We start from the raw sequence: 19,530 nt of genomic DNA, 5'->3' as shown, positions 1-19,530 counted from the left end.
TTTAACTGAACAGTTTTAGAACACTATTGCCTGTCTACCACTGTCTTCAGTCCCAAAGTGCCCCTTGTATGTATCCAAAAATCTAGATACTGTGGGCCTTCCTTTACATAGGTGTACAGTTGGTGTTTTTAGTAGTTTTTGTGGATTTTTAGTTAAATTAATGTTTTGTATTTTATAAAACCTTGATTGGACATTTCTTATATTTTGGTACCATAGTATTATTTTTGTTTTGGATACTTCCATGCTAGTTCACATCCCTCTTGTAGAGTGTAGCTTGCTCCCTGCCAACGCTACCTTAAAGGGGTGAATGAGGTGTGCCATTCATGGTGTGCCCAGTTCAACTTTGATTGAGATTACTGCTGGTTTGGTAGTAATGTGGGGGCTGAGTAGGTGTTTCATTCACTACTCATCCCTGTTCTCTTGCTGATCAGTAGTCGTTTGGTCAAAGTTGTACTCAGACCACAATGGTCTCCATGTGTTAAGGCATCATTTGAGCAGATCTCGAATATCATTCACCCAGCCATTCACTACAGTTTATTAGTGTTAATATTAAACTATGCTCAAGAAATATTTCCCTTATCTACAGACACATTTGAACTTATTTTACCTTTCAGCACAATTTGTTCACGTTCCAGACTTTTTGGAGTATCACGCAACCCAGCTTTCATGAACTTTACCCATCTCTTACAGATTAGCTTATGTCTTCCCCTGTTTATCCTTAATTTCTTTTACCATGTTTTTCTTTCTTAAATCTCTTTCCTTACTGCCTAAAATCTGGAAACACGTGGTTCATGCAGAAAATGACACTTTTTGGACGAGCATAGGAGTCTAATATTGTAGTGAATTAGCACTGCATAACACTTAGCCTGCTCAATAGCTGCAAAGCCGGCCCCACTAGCACCTTCAACTCTGCCAAGACCCTAAATAATGAACAAATCAGTTGTACACCACACTTTCCTGATAGCCTCCTCTTAAGTCTCCTACCACATTTTGTTTGTTCCCCCTGAACAAGCCCTGTATTATGCCATCTACATCACAGACAATTGACATATACATCGATACCTCACTCTACATATATCAGACATCTTTTATCATGGTTTACAATAGGTGCTCCTTACTCCATTGTTTAAAATACATCGGTGACCTCCCGCCTGACTCACACACATAACACTGCCCTACTCACTAAAGCCACCTGCACAATCTGTCGATTCAGATGCTCCAGCTACAAGCCAAATCTATTGCATTGGAGTACAGCTAGAGGGAATGGCAAATGAGGAGGGATACAAAGGTTTTGGTGTTGTTTGGTTACTTACCCATTCTTTGGGACTGCCGAGGGCTATGTTAATCCCAATAGTTATTCCCATGCACTTTCTGCCCCTCTCCACACAAAACACATTGTACTGGCATCTCTTGAAGGTAATTTATCCAGCTGTAAAATCACTGTGTTATTTCAAAGCAGTCTTGTGAGATGTAATGGCTTAATTTGAGCTGTAAACGTTCTACTGGGGTAATATGTCTCAAGCAGGTCTGCCTTCAGCCACTTGAATTATAACCAGTGTGTGTCTCTCACTGAAGACCTGTTAAAAAAAAAACAGACATTGGCAAAGCCAACAGTTTAGCTTTGCCTATAGGCCTTTGCCATTCACTGATGTTATATGATTAGGCACTCACACCATTATTCAACTGCTATCATTAATGGCCAGTTAGTATCATTACGGCAGTGCCTGGAAAATGCCTTTTGCAGGCCTACACAAAAGCTCAAACATTTGGCATTGCCAATGCTTGTCTTCTTTGTGCCCCTCCCCCACACTAGGACGTCCTCCCCTTTGACCTGAGATCTAACACCCTCAGCCGCTTATAGCCAACGTCACTTGCGCAAATACTTCCTAATTCATCTTAGGTCTGCTATGTAATGGACACTTCGTCGTGCACCGGCTCACTAACCTCCACCCTTCGTTACCCCAGTTGTGTTACCCAGTACCCAGTGCTAGAAAAAGTCCTGTGTGTTGCTTTCAGCATAGCTTTTGCACAGCATTTCTTGAGATGCTAACTAAATAAAGTACATGTTTGTTATAGGTAAAGACTACTTTCTCTTCTAATGTATATACATTCTAGATCTACGGTGTTACTGTGAAACCGGTTTCCCTGAATTCTTTACTTTTTTTATACCAGCCCGCCCCTTCCTTTTCATTGATGGGGGTTTCTCCCCCACCTTTATTCCTCACTTCTAACTTACCCTTCCCACTGACCTCAATTTAAAAAATGTTATATAGCAATTTCGAAATTGGATGTGGTTTTCATCTTTGGTTTTTGCTCTTTTCATTGCTTGATGCACACACCAGCCACTGAATATAGGGGCTACATCAGGCTGGGCTGGAACCACAGGACGCTGCCCACATTCTCGAGAGGTACTCTAGTATGTAGTGAAGGATTTCAATAGCAGCTCCTACTTGATGATTTTCACCTGGATATAAATCCCCAATCTGTCTAATAAAAAGGGGCATTGCCATGGTCTTCGTGTACTTCCAGTTATTGACTCACAAGCTACTCTGTGCTCCAGATGACTGCTTGCGCACAATGAGATGAGTACTAATTAAAAGCCAATTAGCCATGGACATTACTTTGAGCCCCAGGACTTTGTAGACTTTGTGCCCTTGTAGTTTCACTTTCCTGGGTAGCCCCTTTGCCTGCACAAAAGGGCCAAGAAATGAATGGGCGCTGTTTGACCGTCACTATGGAAACCTGACCACACTGGTGGGCTGACACAGGCACTTCCCAGGCAATATTCAGAGCTTCGGCTTTCTGTGATCTTTGCTCAGTCAAATGTGCTGTTTATTCTCTCATCCCTTCATTCATAAACGCTCCTTTGAGCTGCGTCTGAATAATGTCTGTTTTATGAATTCTAATGAAAGCTTTCTATGAAGAGCCATTGAAACGTCTTTTCCATTGCTCAGCGCAACCCAGAATCTAAGCTTATGGTTAAGAGTTTGCAGCAAGCTTCACATTTTGACTAATCAGAAAACATAGGAAAATTAGTTGCTCTGCCATCCTTCTTACATGAGATGGATACAAGTTATGTTTGATACAACATGACCCATTCATATGTTTGATCGTATAACATTTCATTTGCAGAAGATATATTGATATTTTCTTTTTCTTTGGAGACTGTTATTTTGTGCAAAGGTAATGTCTTTCACATCTTCACATGTGATTTGGGGGAAATATTCTTGATTTGTATTGTTTTACCTCTGTTATTAGAGCAAATGATTTAGATTTTCGTCAGTGAAAATCCAATTATGCGTATTGCCGTAATCCCTCCATTGACCTCTGTGTGGGTGGGAACCGGTTCCAATTTTTATATTTAATTTTAGTATATTTAACAGCTACGTTAAGCCCATCCTAAAGGGGGTGGGGGGTCTGGGTGTTCTACAAAGTGAGAAGAAACATATTAAACCCTACACAAATATTTTTAACCCCAAAAGCAGAAGAGCACAAATATACAACAGAAAAAGAAAAATAGCCTCAAAAGAGAACAGAAAATACAAAACTGACACAATTCATTGACAGAAAAAGTGCTTCTAGTTACAGCACCCAAACGCCACAGCTTGTCCAGAAGAAATCCACCTAAACATGTACAGGCCAGATTTACAAAGTTCACCAATTACATGTAAAGGTTATGGCAGGAGTAAGTTATACCTTAGTGTGATTGTATATTCTTGGGCATAGTATTCACAAGGAACTATGCCAAAGACAGGTGCAACTAAACTTACATGTGCAATTGCCATATTTACAAAGAACAAACACACCTCTCAAAATGCAGGCTTAGATGTGCATAATGTATGCAATGCCTAAATTATGTCTTGAGTGATTATACAATATATACCAATATAAAGGTTCCAGCCTCTGGATCCCTTCTTATTCATGCTTAATCTAATTTTCCCATGACTGTTGTCACCGTCTACACACATGCTGCTTGTTAACATATCCATGGTCTTTCTGTGCCGTTTTAGGACACAATGCTTTGAACACCCACCTTTGCACATTGGAAGTAAGTTATGAATGCCCAAGTTATATATGTCTGTGTAACTTAAAAACATATGCATGCTCCACACAAAATGTTTTTTTTAATGAATCGTGTGGATAAGTAGATTGGAAAATGCCTCACCAATGTGTTCTTAGTTACATTGGCTATCTGTGCCAAGACAATATGAAGTTTACATGACTCTGTAATGCCCATACAGCCATTTATAAATAAAGTCCAATCTCTGTAAGGAACGGTTTGCTCAATATATTCTGCGTCACACTCTGCAATCATCTTCGGATCTCCTTTTCCATAGCCATTGATATGGAAAAGAAAACGTGGGCCAACAATCTTTCCCTGTGATTTCAATCCCCTTGCGGAAGGCCCTACTACTGCTCTCCTTGTGGAAGGCTCTACCACCACTCCTATTAGGATGCCCTAACACTACTGTTGAGACAAATAGAAAACCCCTAATGTTTTCTCTAAATAGGTACTTTTGGACTAAGCCTCAAAGAGCAGTACAAATATATACATTAACAAAATATAACATGCACACTTTAATCTTGTCAGTTTCAATTTTGCTGCCAGATAATTTGTCAGCCATGTATCAACATACCTATTGTTGCTTCTGCCATTTGCTCAACAGGGCAGTCTTGCCCCCCTGCCCCACCCCCCGCCCTAATACGAATGTTATGAATAACAAATAATGATCATTGAAGCCTCAGTAAGAAAATCTGGAATTCTCCATGCTGTTCAATTCCCCTTTTCTATCTAGCATCCAGTTCCCTGAAATGTACACAGAAACCCTTTCCAAGGGGATATTGCGATTTCAAGACAGCCTCCTTTGCCAGGTGTAGGCTTTTCCACTTCTGGTGCTACTGGTTTTCTAATACTAGCCGTTTCAGATTGAAGCCTCTCAGATATTGTCACTCCTTGTGATGAGGCGGTGCTCTTGCTAGATGGGTCAATGTTCAGGTAATAGACTTCCCTATCTGACAGCATACTTTCTTCTCCTGGGCAGGCCGAAATCTCGCCCTCTAGAGAGTCCACGCCAGGTACAGGGGGCACCCAGCTTGGAAGGGATGTAAGATTTGCTTCTGCCGGTGTTGGGTTACTGCCTTTTCAAGTAGTGTAGATGAGTAGGGTACATTTAAAATGGAACAATATAGAGCACTCTGGGGTCAGTCTGTGCCCCTTTTTGTTTAGCACGGGTGTAGCAAAAGGATTCTGCATGTTCATTGACATGCAAATCATGAATGTGCATTGTTGAAAAGAATCATGAAAATGCAACTTTATTTGAAACGTTGAAAGGTACCCACCTTTTACTGCTCCTAGAAAACGTCTTCTACACTTACTGAGTCTACCTTCTTTTCGCCAGACATTTTCTTTGTCGTACATTTACTTCTTAATGCCTTTACTTCGTCTGCATCGTGGCATTGTGAAGGTGGCAATGCATGTGGTTATCTAAAGGTTAAGGTTGGGGTCAGTGGGTGGCAGGGGGGTAGAATATGGGGTAAACAGGAAGGGGAGTGCAGCGGGTCACCCCTGTAATGACACAGTGAAGGCTAGGGGAAGTGAAAGACAGGGGAAGTACAGGTATGGAGAAGTACACTAAGTGGCGAAGAGAATGCAGGGGAAGTAAAGACCATCGCAAAAGTGCTTGCAAGCTTTGGGGGTGAGGGGAGGAACAGTACCAAGGCTTAATAGGATGTGAGAGGAACTGTTAGATATATAGTCGTAGGTAGAGGGTCTCCCCGCCTTTTGAACATGCTGGAGAAGCTGATCAAAATGCGGCACTATTGAGAGATCCATGAAAATACATGGGTCATCGAAGGATACTCTCTCTGCAACGCACCCAACATAAGACACACTTCTGATCAGTAGATGAACATTTTTTGTCTATTTTTTGGGAATGGAAGGAGGAGATGGCATCACAAAGAGCATACGAGTGCACCGTTTTGGTTGATTGCAGCAGGTTATAGCACAGTTGTTGGGCTCAGGCATGACTGAGGAGGCTAGAAGTATATTTCATGAAAGGCTTTATGAATGGTACTCGGCCATACAGTCACATTCTCAACACATAGCAAACAGACTTCTCAACTACTGCAGAATACAATTAAAAAAATGTACGTGGGTTTTCAGATGTTTCTTTACTGTAGGTCAAGTGAATAACACAAGAGAAAATCCAGCTGGTTAAAATATAAACACCAAGTGATGATCATACGACAGTAGGGACCAGTTGCAAAATGCAGTTCCAATGAACCGGAATTTGATCTGTGCAATTTCAGTAAAGGTACAGAAACTCACATGGCAGTATCTGGATCCAGTAGAAACCAAAAGGATGTCTGAAATTGAATTCAGGGAAATTCGGTGAGCCGGCTCACACATAATTTTGACGATAAAATAAATGACAAGTGTGTGGCTCTGATAAATTTCAGGTTGGTTGGAAATCTTGGTCCAGAGAAATGGTTGCCAATATGAAGCAGATCACAGAGCTCTCAAGTTCCCCACGCGATACGGGAGAAAACCATGCAGTCCTGTTTTTATTCTTTCAATTCTGGAACTTCTAGTTTTTTCATTCCCATTTTAAATTTGGGAAAACTTCAGGCGCCAGAGTTTAAACTGAAAAAATCCAGGACTGGATAGGCTTCTCAGGCATGACATGTGGATGCTTGAGGACTCTCCTGCCAGGCATTAGAACTGGACGATGCTCTCTGGCTCTAGACCCCCATGGTGAATAAGCTGTAGGCTTATAGCAGTATATCCATATTGCACCCACCTGTGAGAGACTCCGAGTTGATTTGTACAGACATCTCATCTAGAAATGGCATCCCATCTCAAAATAGCAGAATTCATAAATACTTCATCAAAATGAAGTGCGCTAGCGGCGGGCCAGTTTCAGAAAGGAAACGATTTGCATTAGGAAAGTGATAGCAGCAAGGAGGCAGTACCCAATTTGGGGCTTATTGCGATTTCCAGTGAAATGCAGCCTTTTGTTGGTGGAATAATAGACAAAGCAAATGGCACACGGGCCTGATTTCATTCCCGCTTAGACTGCATTATTAGCCCTCCCTGCCCGCGCAATATTAAACTGCGGCCCTCTCCTTGGAGACGCTTTCTAAAGGCGGGCGTTTTCTGCTCGCTTTTAGCCTGTTTGCCTGGCAGTGAAAAGACCCTCCGCGGATGCGCCCTTTGTAACAGGCAGCAGCTGTGCCGGCTTAAACAAAAGCCTTCCATGCCATTTATCTCTTTAACTTGGCACTCGCTTTCCATTTGGCCACATATGGAATATTGTTGGACGCTGCAACGGTCACATGGAACGGTGGGAAGCGTTCCTAGACAAGGATCCTTTCGCTCAGTATATTTAACCAGGAGGATATTTGTTTAATCCACTTCCACGCAGATTGAGGGCCAAATTCATGTAATAAATTGCACAGTAAACATGGACTTTGTGCGCCAAACTGCCCGCCAAACCCCGTTTGTCGATTCATGTGATCATCTGCGCAGCACTTTTTTGTACTATGCGCAGACTTTGCGCAGGCTCGGCATGGCTCTGCGATCCTCCAAGTGCCTTGGGCGAGACTCCACGCAGAGGGTGTACATGCAAAGTGAGGATGCACAAGGAGAAAAGTGGGCATTACGAGGGATGCGCCGCACGCAGTCCCTAGCATGCACCCAAATGCACATGACAAAGCGTATTCATGGAGTGCCTGCGCAACATCTTACCTGTGAAATGCCCACGCAAAGCCCTCAATTTTTACGCCACCCGAAGGCAGGCATACAGACACTTGCACATAGGAATCGCAGTGCGGAGGTGAGTTTGCATGTTGGATTTCGGGGGGTGTGCACGTAGACGGGGTTCCGATCGAACACGGGTGCATGTACACGGTGTAGCAGGGATGGTTTACAGGGGTTCGCACACAGTTTGACTGAACTATTACATGAGTTATGGGAAACGGTACGCATGTTCTCGGGATGCCAGTTGCAGTTGCAGGGCACCCTGCACAGTGTTGCAGAGGTGCTGGCTTGGCTGTGGGGGACCCCACACAGTTTTCACAGGGTGCGTGTGTTCACGCCCAGCGAGGCTGCAAAGGTAGGTGAATGTGGCTCTTTTGGCTTTGCATGGAGGCGTGCCGGGACTTGCGTATAGGCCTACTTTGCAGGACCAACTCCATGAAAACGGGGAGTGCACATAATTAATTCTGCGTGCAGGCTTGCGCAGAGGTGTTCTCGGTGCACTGCATTTGCGAGATCACTGCATAAATTTCCATGAACCAGGCCCATAGGTGCTGGTTTGGCTGTGGGGGACCCCATGCAAATTTCACAGGGTGCCTGTGTTCGCGCCCGAGGAGGCAGCAAAGGTAGGTGAATGGGGCTGTTTTGGCGTTGCGCTTATTCACAGCGTTTGGAATAGGCCTTTATTCCCAGAGTGCTTTCTAAAAGGATTTTGCTATTATAAAATACTTCTGTGAATTAGGCCCTAAATTGTATGTGGTTGGAGCAGTGTCCTAATCAGTGTAGATGACTTCCACCTGAAGGAGACTGAGAGGCTTAAAAAGCCCCCTCAGGTGCAGGCCTCAAGATGGAGCTGAGGGAGAAGAGAAGGGGTGGAGCAGCAGCAGACGAAGAAGCTATTCGAGCTGTGGTTGCAGCTGAGAGGAAAGCCTGAGGCAAGAGAAGATGCCGGGACCATGGAAACACGATAAGCAGTGGTGGGTCCTGGGATAGTCTTTGCCTTGAACTCTCCCTGTTGCAGAGATCACTCAGCGGGAAGCGTAAGGAAGAGACGCTGTCCCAGTAAAAATGTGTTGTGCAGAGTTCAAGCAGCAGAAAGCAGCAGTAGCGAGGGAAGTGTGCCCTCTTTTGAGGTGGCAGGGTTGCACCTGGTCCTCTATGGAGCAGAAAAGGCCCCATTCTGCAGTGGCGTGAGCAGAGGAGAATTAGAGGAGGCTGTCCACGCCACTACAAGGAGCCACAAGAACCGAAGACCTGCCAACACAGAGCGCAGCGTAATCAAGCAACTTACCCAGTGAGTTCACAGCTTTCAAGTGACTCCGGAGTACTCCAACGATATCAGCATGTTCACGGCAGGCTGCTCCACTCACGTGTGAGTGAAAGCAGCAGTAACTTTTATTTTGATCACCAAACTATATACAAAACCAACAAAAGTAATACATTTTGAACTGTAATGACTGTGTAAATAAGTGCATGAGATTGTGGAAAGCCCAAAATCCCTGTCGGGAAGCTGGAAAGTGCCCAAAAGCTTACAAGCAATACCCAAGCAAGAGTGTGTTCATAGCCAGCGATACCAATGAGACAAACGTTGCTCAAGGCAAGAGTGGAATACAGAGAGGCTTAATGATTGTAAGACCTACTGCTTTTGTGCTATGATACACAGATCATCAGGTGATAGAAACCTACAGTGCCAAAGCCAAAATAGAGAATATGCGAGACTGTTTTTTGCTGGCTATTTGTTTGGTGGTGCTTAGGGGAAAGAAAGCTGGCAAATGGACTGCCCTTCTGGAGAAGGTTATCCAGAGGGAGGGGAGCATTGTGGCCAAAGAGCCTGGAAGAGCACTAACATGGTTCCTTGTTTCCCCATAACTTGTTTTGATGCCAAAAAAGTTTGATGCTAAAGAAGTGTGATGAAGTTGTTATTCTAAGTTGGAAGTTACCACAGAAGCACATTTCTGTTCTTTTGGTGAAGAAGAAGGCTAGCAGGCAAGTATACCCGTATGGCAAGTAGTGGTTGCCAAAAAAGGCCTGGCATAGGAATAAACCAGGGAGTAGTTGATGCAAGTGCTGAACTTTGGTTATAACAGAAACCAACTCATTTTAATTTGCGATACTTAAAGAAGAATCATGAAAGCCCGTCAAGGAAAGATTACAATTCTTTTTTTTAAACCAAAGTTGTGTTGAACCATCTTGACAAAGACATGCATTGTTGTTCATATAAAAAAATACCAAGGTGAACCCTGTACTCACTCCAGGAGGAGTTGGAACTTTTGGAGAGAACAAATGCGAGACAGTTCTTAATCCAGGAGCAGTTGGAACTTTTAGAGAGAACATATGTGAGACGGTTCTTACTCCATGGAGGAGTTGGAACTTACCATTACGTTTGATATCTTACTGAAGCTGCAGAACTGCAGAACCTTACCAAACACAAGTCCTTAAGAACTGTATTAGAACTTTGTGTCAAACCGGATTTCCTTGTTTCTTTTGAACTGTGGAGAAAAGAAAAACCTTGTCCAGGTCTGGGGAAGGGAAAGTCATCCAGTCTACAAAGAAGAGACATTGATTGTATTGTGAATCTATTCATATGTTACATATTGTTGAATTGACATGACATATATTTCCTTATAGCTTTAGTGGTTCTACAAGTGTGAGGGACAGACATTCTTTTATTAGAATATTTCTTTTAGCTTATTTTAGGCAGGGAAATCATTGTCAGGGCAGCGATAGTGAGGCATTCATCCACCTTTTCATTTAAAATAAAAAAATAGCTGAAGTTGAAATCTCATTACAAAGTTGTACGCCTCACATTTCTGACCCCTCACACCTAATTGATGAATTGGCCACACTTATAAACTGCTCCTTGTACCTCTACTAAAAAGAAATCAGGGCACCCCACCGTTCTGGTTATTTTGTATCTAATTTTCTATGACCCATTACTGGGCAGGATCCTGGATACAAATTACGACAGAATAGCTGAGATGCATGAATATTTTGAAAAAGAAGACCTCTCCTCAAATTTCAGTCAAGTGCCTGCCTGGCTAACAGCACTGAATCTGCCTTGCTGGATGACTAGGAGGCACCTGGGTTTATGTTGCATGAAAATTCACATGCAGTCCTTTACCTGCTTCATTTTCCATCCACCATTGCACCCTGCTGCATTCCATAATCATCTCTTAAATGGGTTCTCTTCCCTCCTGCAAAACAGAGCCTTTTGCGTGAAACTAGGCTCCCTTTTGTCCAAACGTTTCATCTACCCAACAGGTGCTCCTCAGGGCATTGACCTTGCACCACTGCTCCTTAACTGGTATATGACGCCACTGGCAGACTTGCTGAACTCCTGCAATACTCTGCTCCATCTGAATGCGGGCACCACTCAGATTGTCTTGAAGTTCCAAAACTCCACTTAGCATCATACATCATTACCAGCACAGGACAATTGGAAAGCACCTGTGTCTAAACCCAGCAAACAGTTAGATTGTTTATTAGTATGAACCCCTCTTCCCTCCCTTTCATTTGGCCTAACTCCATGAGGACCCTCTATACTGATCTGTTAAGCAAGACACACATGTGTCTTTCTCACCAGATAGCACTTCTTGAGCTGACAGATCAGCAAACTATCCAAAATGTACCATTTCCAACTGGTCATGCTTAATTGTCATGGTTAAGCAGAATCTGCTGCTCCAAAATATACACCATAAAGTTGAAGTTCCAAAAGCCATGGTGGTAGCTAAGCTTGATACCTTGGCATCCCAAAACATTGCATCCACATCTTCCAATTGACTCAAAATAAATCGATCAGGCTCTTACTCAATGCAGCACAAATCTGTGATCACATCAATCCAACCCTGAAGGCTCTCCCTGGCTTCCTGCTTCATTTTGTAAGAATGGTGAATTGCATGCAGGGAACCACCAGCATTGGCACTGACGTGAAATGCGGTCCCCTGCATGCAATTCTAAACATTTACAAGGTGGTGTGGAAAAGGAAAGATTAAACGCGAGGCAAACTCGCTTTTACTCTTCTTGTTTTCCTCTCGGTCTCGCGAACAAGTGTACGCCACCTGCAAATTATGCTTTGACAATGGCATTTATTAATGGATTACTTTGGCATCCTCCTGGTTGTGAGCAGGTGCAAAACTGAGGCAGATTCCAAATGAATCCATTAGTTTCACGCCTGCATTAAAAAATCACATGCAGGCACAAAAGGAAGTGCTCACACAAGACGGAGGGCAGCACGGCGGAGATCTTATCTGTGCTCTGTCCCACTTCCCCACCTTGTGTTAGGATGGAAATGAGCTAGAGCTTTAAATGGTGGCGTAAAACCATTATGCGCGGTGTGTGCTACGTTTGTTTTTCGTCAGCAATTAAATCAGGTACACTTAAATGATTTTATTTTATAGCCATCGAAAATTATACATAAGTATTTAAAACAGTACAAACAAAACAATTTTAACATAAAATCTGGCAAACCTAATATATCAACTATATATGTACAGCGGTGTTAGCAAAAAGTATGAAAAAAGAAAGAAAGGGAGGATGAAAACAAAAATAATAAAAATAAATAAACACACATTTTCAACCCTAAAAACGTATCCTATCAATTCTCCATCATATATCCACCCAGTAGTGTACATTAGTAAAAACAGCAATGTAATCAGAATATACAGTTGATATAATGGGGCATCATATAAGCAATACATGCCTCATGCAGCAAGTGATTAAAGTGACAATTAACCATACATGTCTAAAAACAGACCCCAAAGGTCATAACATTTTTCATATTCATCTTTATACTTGAAAATTGTTTTTTCATATGTTGACACAGTTAGCAGATTTTCCACCCACTCATCGATGTTGAAGCTGTTGGGGGATTTCCATGCGCGCAAGATCATTCCTTTTGAGAGCATACATCCCCTTATAAGCCATATTTTCTTTGAGAATGATAAGCCTTTCAAGGGGGTGACATCCCCGAGAAGCAAAGCGTGGCCATTCTCGGGATCAAACATTGGAGTACCAGACCCATCCGCTCACAGACTTCTTCCCAGAAAGCTCTGGTTTTCACACAAAACCACAGTAAATGACTCAGAGTACCCACTGATTGGTTACACTTCCAACATCTGTCAGTATCTGAGTCCTCTATTAAACATCCTTACCAGTGACCAGTATGATCTAAAAAGCAGCTTGGTTTGCGTAGCTCTTAGCCCCCAGTCCATGCTCGAGAATCGAACATTGTTGCAACATCTATGGCAGCACTCAGGACCAACCTCTTCATTGAGTTCATCGGCCCAGATGGTTGCAAGTTTAGAGACCCCCTTCCTTTTTGACGCATGGCTGTTATATACTGTGGCAGCTGGATGATTTGCTCGGGCACAACGTTCCAATGTAAGACAGGCTGCATTCTGTTCACTGCCTTCAGGCTCTAGTATAAGCTTAGCAGATATTAAGCCTCTCAGTAGTCTGTAGTCGGCATAACTGCAATCTTGCAATCCAAAATTCCTCTTTAGTTGAGTGAATGAGATCTATGATCCCTTCTCCAAGAGGTCTTTGATATATCTGATTCCACTTAGGTACTAGGATGCCCAGAATAGCACCTTCCCACGTCTGGTTATGGATGGATTCAGCCAGATTGATGCATCTGGGTAGATAAAAGGGTTGCACTCCATGCATTTGGAAAAGTATTTCCAGCATTCATGTAAAAAGGTAGTAAGAGGGCATAGTTGTTGGCACCCCTTTGCTGCTGTAAATAAGGCCTGTGCTTCCAGCTGGAATACACAATTAGATACCAACTCAGCCCATCTGTTCGGTTCAGTCTCCAACATACAAGTCAAATGCCTCATTGAAAATGCCAGGTGGTACTCAGAAAAATTTGGTAAGTTCATACCCGCCTGTAACTGCATCTTTCTCAAAGTAATCCTAGGCTGCTTGCCATCCCATAGGAATCTTTGCATTAAACCATCAAGTTGCTTGAAGATCAATGTAGGTGTCAAATCAGGTACACCTTTAATTGTTTGCGCATTTTTGTACACCATGATTTCGACCAAAACCTTAAAATGGTGGGTCCCCAACCCAACTACTCCCTATAGCCCACACTCCCACCCTTCACCTCTTGCCCAAACAAACCACCCCTTCCCCCCCCACACACATTACATATACATGAAAAGGCATGCATAATTGATGGAAGTGCACACTAATTAATTGCTGCCGAAAACACCTCATTATGGCTCCAGAGTACACTGCTGTGCTCTTCAAAAGAGATCTTTCTACAAGAATTCGATCAGCTTCAACTGCCAATAAACGTCAACCCCTTTCTGGAAAAAACACCTGTGGAAACGCACCATCAGCTTTGGAGGCACCTACCTTTGGAACTCCCTTCCGCCCTACGTACGGCATGAAAACAGCCTCTTGCTTTTTAGGGAAGAACTCAAGACATTCCTTTTCAAACAAGCTTTCTTGCCTTTCTAATTCTGCACATCACTTGTACGATTTCTTGAGTGCTTGAAACCGGGACTTGGTCCTGGCTTCATGACACCCCCACAGCCTGTACATTTGCTTCTACCTGGCCATGGTGCACTTCAACAAGGGGATCTGCACATGATTGCCTGATGACAATTCTACCCAATTAAACAAAGTATGATGAGTTACAACTCTCTTGACATACTGTGTTTTATGCTCGGGGTAAATTGTGTACTGAAATAGGGACACAACAACATTGAGATAATGATGGCAGTTCATTTAATGTCAATTCGATTGTTGGCTCGACATGGACATTTTTGTTTCTGAACTGGTTTAAGCCCTATCCAAAGTTAAGAAGGCTGCGCTTTCAATAGCATGTTCAGCGCAGTGACTGGCCAAAACAATGGCAGTGGATCAGTGGGACCAAGTGTAGCTGTGCTTACAAACGTAATCTCTCTGTCACACACCAACACACACCCACGTGTTTTGTTCAGCTGAAATGTTTCTAGGGCTCTTTGTATGTGCCCTGGGCCCTTTACACTCTATAAATGTGTGACATTGTATGTGTTATGTTATATTTGCTTTCATTCTTTCCCATGAAAGTGCATGTCTGCGTGCTCTTGTTTAAGTGAGAAACAATATAATTATTAGCTTTTACTGACGGAAGATCTGATTTGGGACCTGGTTTATAGTTTGCATGTTTCTTGTTTTCTTTCTAGATCGGAGGTAATGAAACGTCAGTTTCCTTCAAGTGGTATTGTGGAACAAAAACAGGGGTCTCCCACAAACGATGGACGCTATTGCCTACCAGCACCACATGATCGAAAATCCCCAACTGGCGGTGCTGGAATAACAGACACTGGTACGTAAATTGGCGGTCCCATCAAATTTATCATCCGTTCACTCACTCAGTGTATTCTAATAGTTAGATGTGTAATGTGCAATGAAAGGGCACAAAAGAAAATACAGCATTATTATAACCATATCAATTAAGTGTACCGACTGTATATTTTCGGAAGGAAATAATTTGAATCTGAGGGAAAGTTGATTTCCCTTACTCTACAATGGCCTTTACAAGAATATTCGCACTGCTGCTGTCTATTATTGAGTACAACTGAGCTACATCATCTACGCCTATGGACCCTCTGGGATGTCACAGTGAGAACATACCCCTTCAGTCTCCCTCTGCTGATCCTTTGGGATCTCATAATGAGCATATACCATTTCAGTCTGCAACTGTGAAACCTTTGGATGTCACAATGAGCACGTAACCTTTCAGTCCAAGTCTTTGGACCTTTCAGGATGTCCCCATGAATATGCCTGACCCCAACTTCTATGGACCCGCGAAGGTAACAGTGAGTATAGTGTCATTAGGCCTCTCTCGATATGCTCGCGGAGTCCTTTGTAAGGATCCAAAGATGTTGTCCATAGATTAACAAAACATACGTTTCATACAATTTTATTTTCATTGTATCATTCTAATACATGTTTTGGCTGCAAAATGTAGGGGGGGAACCCCTGCTCCCTTTTCTCCCCACCTCTTTCTTATCCCAAATGCCTCAACCAAACCTCCCACAGCATTTTGCAGCAAACAGTAAAAACAAAATAACAGTAACACATCTTTGCATTGGCTTTTCTGCAGTAAAAAGACTAGATACAATTATTCATATGTAAGAAAGATGCAAACAACACAGTCTATTGCAAGTTAGTGGGAAAAGTGCTTTCACAGCCTGCCATTCTTAGAAAGTCTTTGATTGTCTGGGTGTCGATGCAGAAAAAAAAACGGTATTGGGTAATAAAATCGTGGCAAAAATGCTGTGGTTTGACCCGCTAAAGGTGTACCCCATTATACTATTTAAAGGTTGTGGGGGTGTCCCTGCTCCCCTTAAATGGTATAATGGGTCTGCGAGTTGCTGGGGTGTCCCCCACATCCTTTACTTGATTGTGGCGGCAAAACCACAGCCTTTTTGCTGCGATATTTTGTATACATGGACATTTTTGCCGCGATTTTAAGACATGGAACCAAAAAAACAGGACATAGCAAGCGATGAAGTGTTAAACTGGCAGACAGCAAGCAGCTATATCATGTCATGTAATGTTGGATAAACCAATCACAGGCAGTCAATACCACAGGGGTTACATATACTCATACATACTCAATTGGTGGGTTGTGCAAACATAGAAAATAAATTGAAATGCGTGACATTCGGCGGTGACACTAAGTCATAAACTCCACTAATTGTAATATAATTGTAATGCAGAGTATGTAGTCCGTGGCCTTATCTTTCTGTGCAGTAAATCATGCACAGCCAGTACAATTAGGAAAGTCGTGCTCCCCATTCTCAAACATTTTGTTGCCACAAGGACAAAAACGACCTACTAGCATATCCCTGGAAGTTCATAATTGTAATTCAGATCTCTGACTGTGGGTAGTTCTGCCCACCATTAAAGGTCACCCTAGAAAAGCGAACAGAGACCTGGTGCTGAGGAAGTTAGAATTGCTCCTCAAGGTAGGCTTTGAAACTAAGCAACACAAAAGGCTCCATAGAAATTAGGGCGAAAAGACGATAAAATCTATCCCTTTAGGGTTACTAATAATATTCTTTGGATTCATGATCAGTCAGTTTGGCAAGTTAGTCCCAGCCCTAGACCTGGATGTTTGCACGCAGGGCCACCCCATTAAGCCATTGGTGTCATTTATTATAAACATACCCAGATTTCCAATAGGATCTTTTGGCATATGAATTTGGAATTCGGATGATGTGCATTACCTTTAAATGTTATCTGTGGGATGGTTAGTACTGTTTACTTTACTGTAACAGTGAATTAGTGATTTCTGACCTAAGAACCAAATATGGGTCATGGTACTCATGCTCTATCATGGGAATGCTTTACAAAAAGGGTAGAGTGAACAAAGTGAATTAGTACATGATTATATTTCCCGAAGCAACTGATTACAGTTGCGAGCCCTGCAATTACATTATAAACTGAACACGCAATTACATTCAAAAAGTATATTGAGCTGTATGTATCCTTGCAGATACTGTAAAATGCGTATGTGTTTGGTGTGGAATACTGTGCGTTTGTCTGAGATGTGAATATTCCATACAACCTATTTGCATGCAGTATGGCACACAGCTGTTATGAGCATGACTTCACAGTTCTGTGCCCTTGTCTGAGAGTGGAAAATCTGCACAGCTCAGGGTTCCAATACAGGGGGCAAAGTATGGTAAATGACTGTCACCACATAAGGTTATGATACAGCTGCAATAGTAGTGTTTGTTGTCCATTGTGTTGTGAGAATTAAGTTGCTCTATTGTCACAGTTAAGAGATCAACAGACATTTCAAAACCAAATATGAGTACTCAATTACTTTAGTTCTGTACAACCAAAGCAGGTATTATGTTTGAACTGAGACCATATGATGGTGTTAGGGCTATTGCCATTATGATTCTGGCTCTCCCTAGCACCGTCGTTGCACAGATTTAACGCAACAATAGCCTTGAAAGTCAGCAGATGTGGGAAGTCATGAACAGTGTAACTCGACGGTTGACCAAAAAGTAATTCACAGTCTCTGGGATTTAAAAAGGCCCACACTTTTTTCATGCCCTTCATGGTGTGTTTTCTGGTCATTGCTGAAATCATCAGGGCTTCGCTTTGGTCCACCTAGACCCTCCTACGAGTTACTCTCTCCTGATCTCTCTTAGATCTTCTGAGGGGGCAGACATTGGGCAACTGTGCATTTTTTACACCCATGATTGTTAGGCAAGCTCCTCTCCTATGCTGGCCATGGCTTATGCTTCTTGGTTTCTATTCAGGCCTTACATTTCCTCTCTTCCACTGCCTCAGGCGCCTCACAGTGGCCTGGGTTCTAAACGCTGTCACACCTCTCCACATCTTCCTCCTCTGCTCTCCTCCTATTTCCATCCTTCCCAATGCTCCTTACCGCTTCTCTGTTCTCATTCGGTTTAATTTCCACCTCCTTCTCCCTATCTTCCCTCCTGTTTACCTCTTTGCTCTGAGTACTCTCCACCTCTTTCGCTCCACTCTTCCTATCTTCCGCGTCCACCTTTCTTCTTTGCCCCTCCTCTTCTCATTTCCCCCTGGCCACCACCTCCTCTCCATTCTTTCTCCTTTGCTGCTCCTGCACTTCTCGCTTCTTTCTTTCTTTCTTCTCTTCTCCACCTCCTCGCTCTTTGGTCTCCCACCTTAAGTTGTCCAGATTTAAAGCAAAACAACTTGAAATTCAGCGGACGTTTTAAGTCATGCCCAGCTTAACTCTTTTTCTTCAGTGAATGTCAAGGGTTTTGTTATACCATTGTTTCTTTTTACAGGCAACTAGCCATGACCATGTTGGACCCATTAGGTGGCCACAGCTTATACATGTCTTTCGGGCCTGGCCAGTGTGCACGACCTTTGGCCATGCCCACAATTTTTTTTAAAACACTACCAGGCTCTTTAGCAGTGGCCTTTGGCCATGTCCAATGAATACAGCCTATGTGCTCACTGGCCAGGGCAATGTTGCACCCTTTGACATGTTGCCCCAATAGGTTACCCCACACATCACTGTAGCTGTAAAATGTGTTTCTTTTGGACCCACTATACATGTCTTTTGGGCCCTCTAGCCACTAGGTGGCCACCGCCTTTGTTCGTGGCCACTATACATGTCTTTCGGGCACTCTAGCCAGGGCCTTTCCACCCTGGTCAGTAAGTACAGCCTTCGTGCACACTGGCCAGGGCAATATTGCACCCTTTGACATGTTGCCCCAATAGGTTACCGCACATCTCACTGTAGCTGTGAAATGTGTTTCTTTTGGAACCACTATACATGTCTTTCGGGCCCTCTAGCCAGGGCCTTTCTGGCTAATATAACCACAGTTATATTAACAATGGACTACAAATAACCCTGATTATTCTAAAATAACCCTGAATATTCGCAGTTATCAGCGTGACACACTTTTATTTCCCAATCCCGTTTTCTAATAAAACCCTTGATATACAAAAATTACCCTGAATATGCAAAAACATTTGAGCACAGAATTTGGTCCCGTACCCCCCCCCATTTCACACGGTGTCCTCTTTCCCACTGCATACCTCTAGCCTAATGCTATTTCCTCATGTTTCCTCTACCAAAGGCATTTTTTCAACTTTTCATCTTGAAATATTCACAAATATTTCGAAAATGTTCACAAACATTCCACACATCGAACAAATACATTTCAGCGAAATCCATCATGTGAGTCAGAATGTATTAGCAATACATTTTTCGGGTTACCTATGTATCTCAATACTCAACTTAACAATAGTGCGGCGATAATCAATTT

General features: G+C 42.8%; 1 protein-coding gene across 1 annotated transcript in view; it reads left to right on the top strand.

Annotated features, from left to right (window-relative positions):
* The window catches only part of EFCC1 (EF-hand and coiled-coil domain containing 1), a 448,422-nt gene that overhangs the window by 323,178 nt on the left and 105,714 nt on the right, over nt 1-19,530 (top strand). Inside the window, exon 3 of the mRNA XM_069643957.1 lies at nt 14,926-15,068. Within this exon, the coding sequence (XP_069500058.1) occupies nt 14,926-15,068 (143 nt within the window). The remainder of the gene's footprint in view (nt 1-14,925; nt 15,069-19,530) is intronic.

Source organism: Ambystoma mexicanum, chromosome 2p (genome assembly GCF_040938575.1).
Source record: "Ambystoma mexicanum isolate Mex_15411 chromosome 2p, UKY_AmexF1_1, whole genome shotgun sequence".
NCBI lineage: Eukaryota > Metazoa > Chordata > Amphibia > Caudata > Ambystomatidae > Ambystoma > Ambystoma mexicanum.
This window is presented reverse-complemented; position numbering and strand designations above follow the sequence as displayed.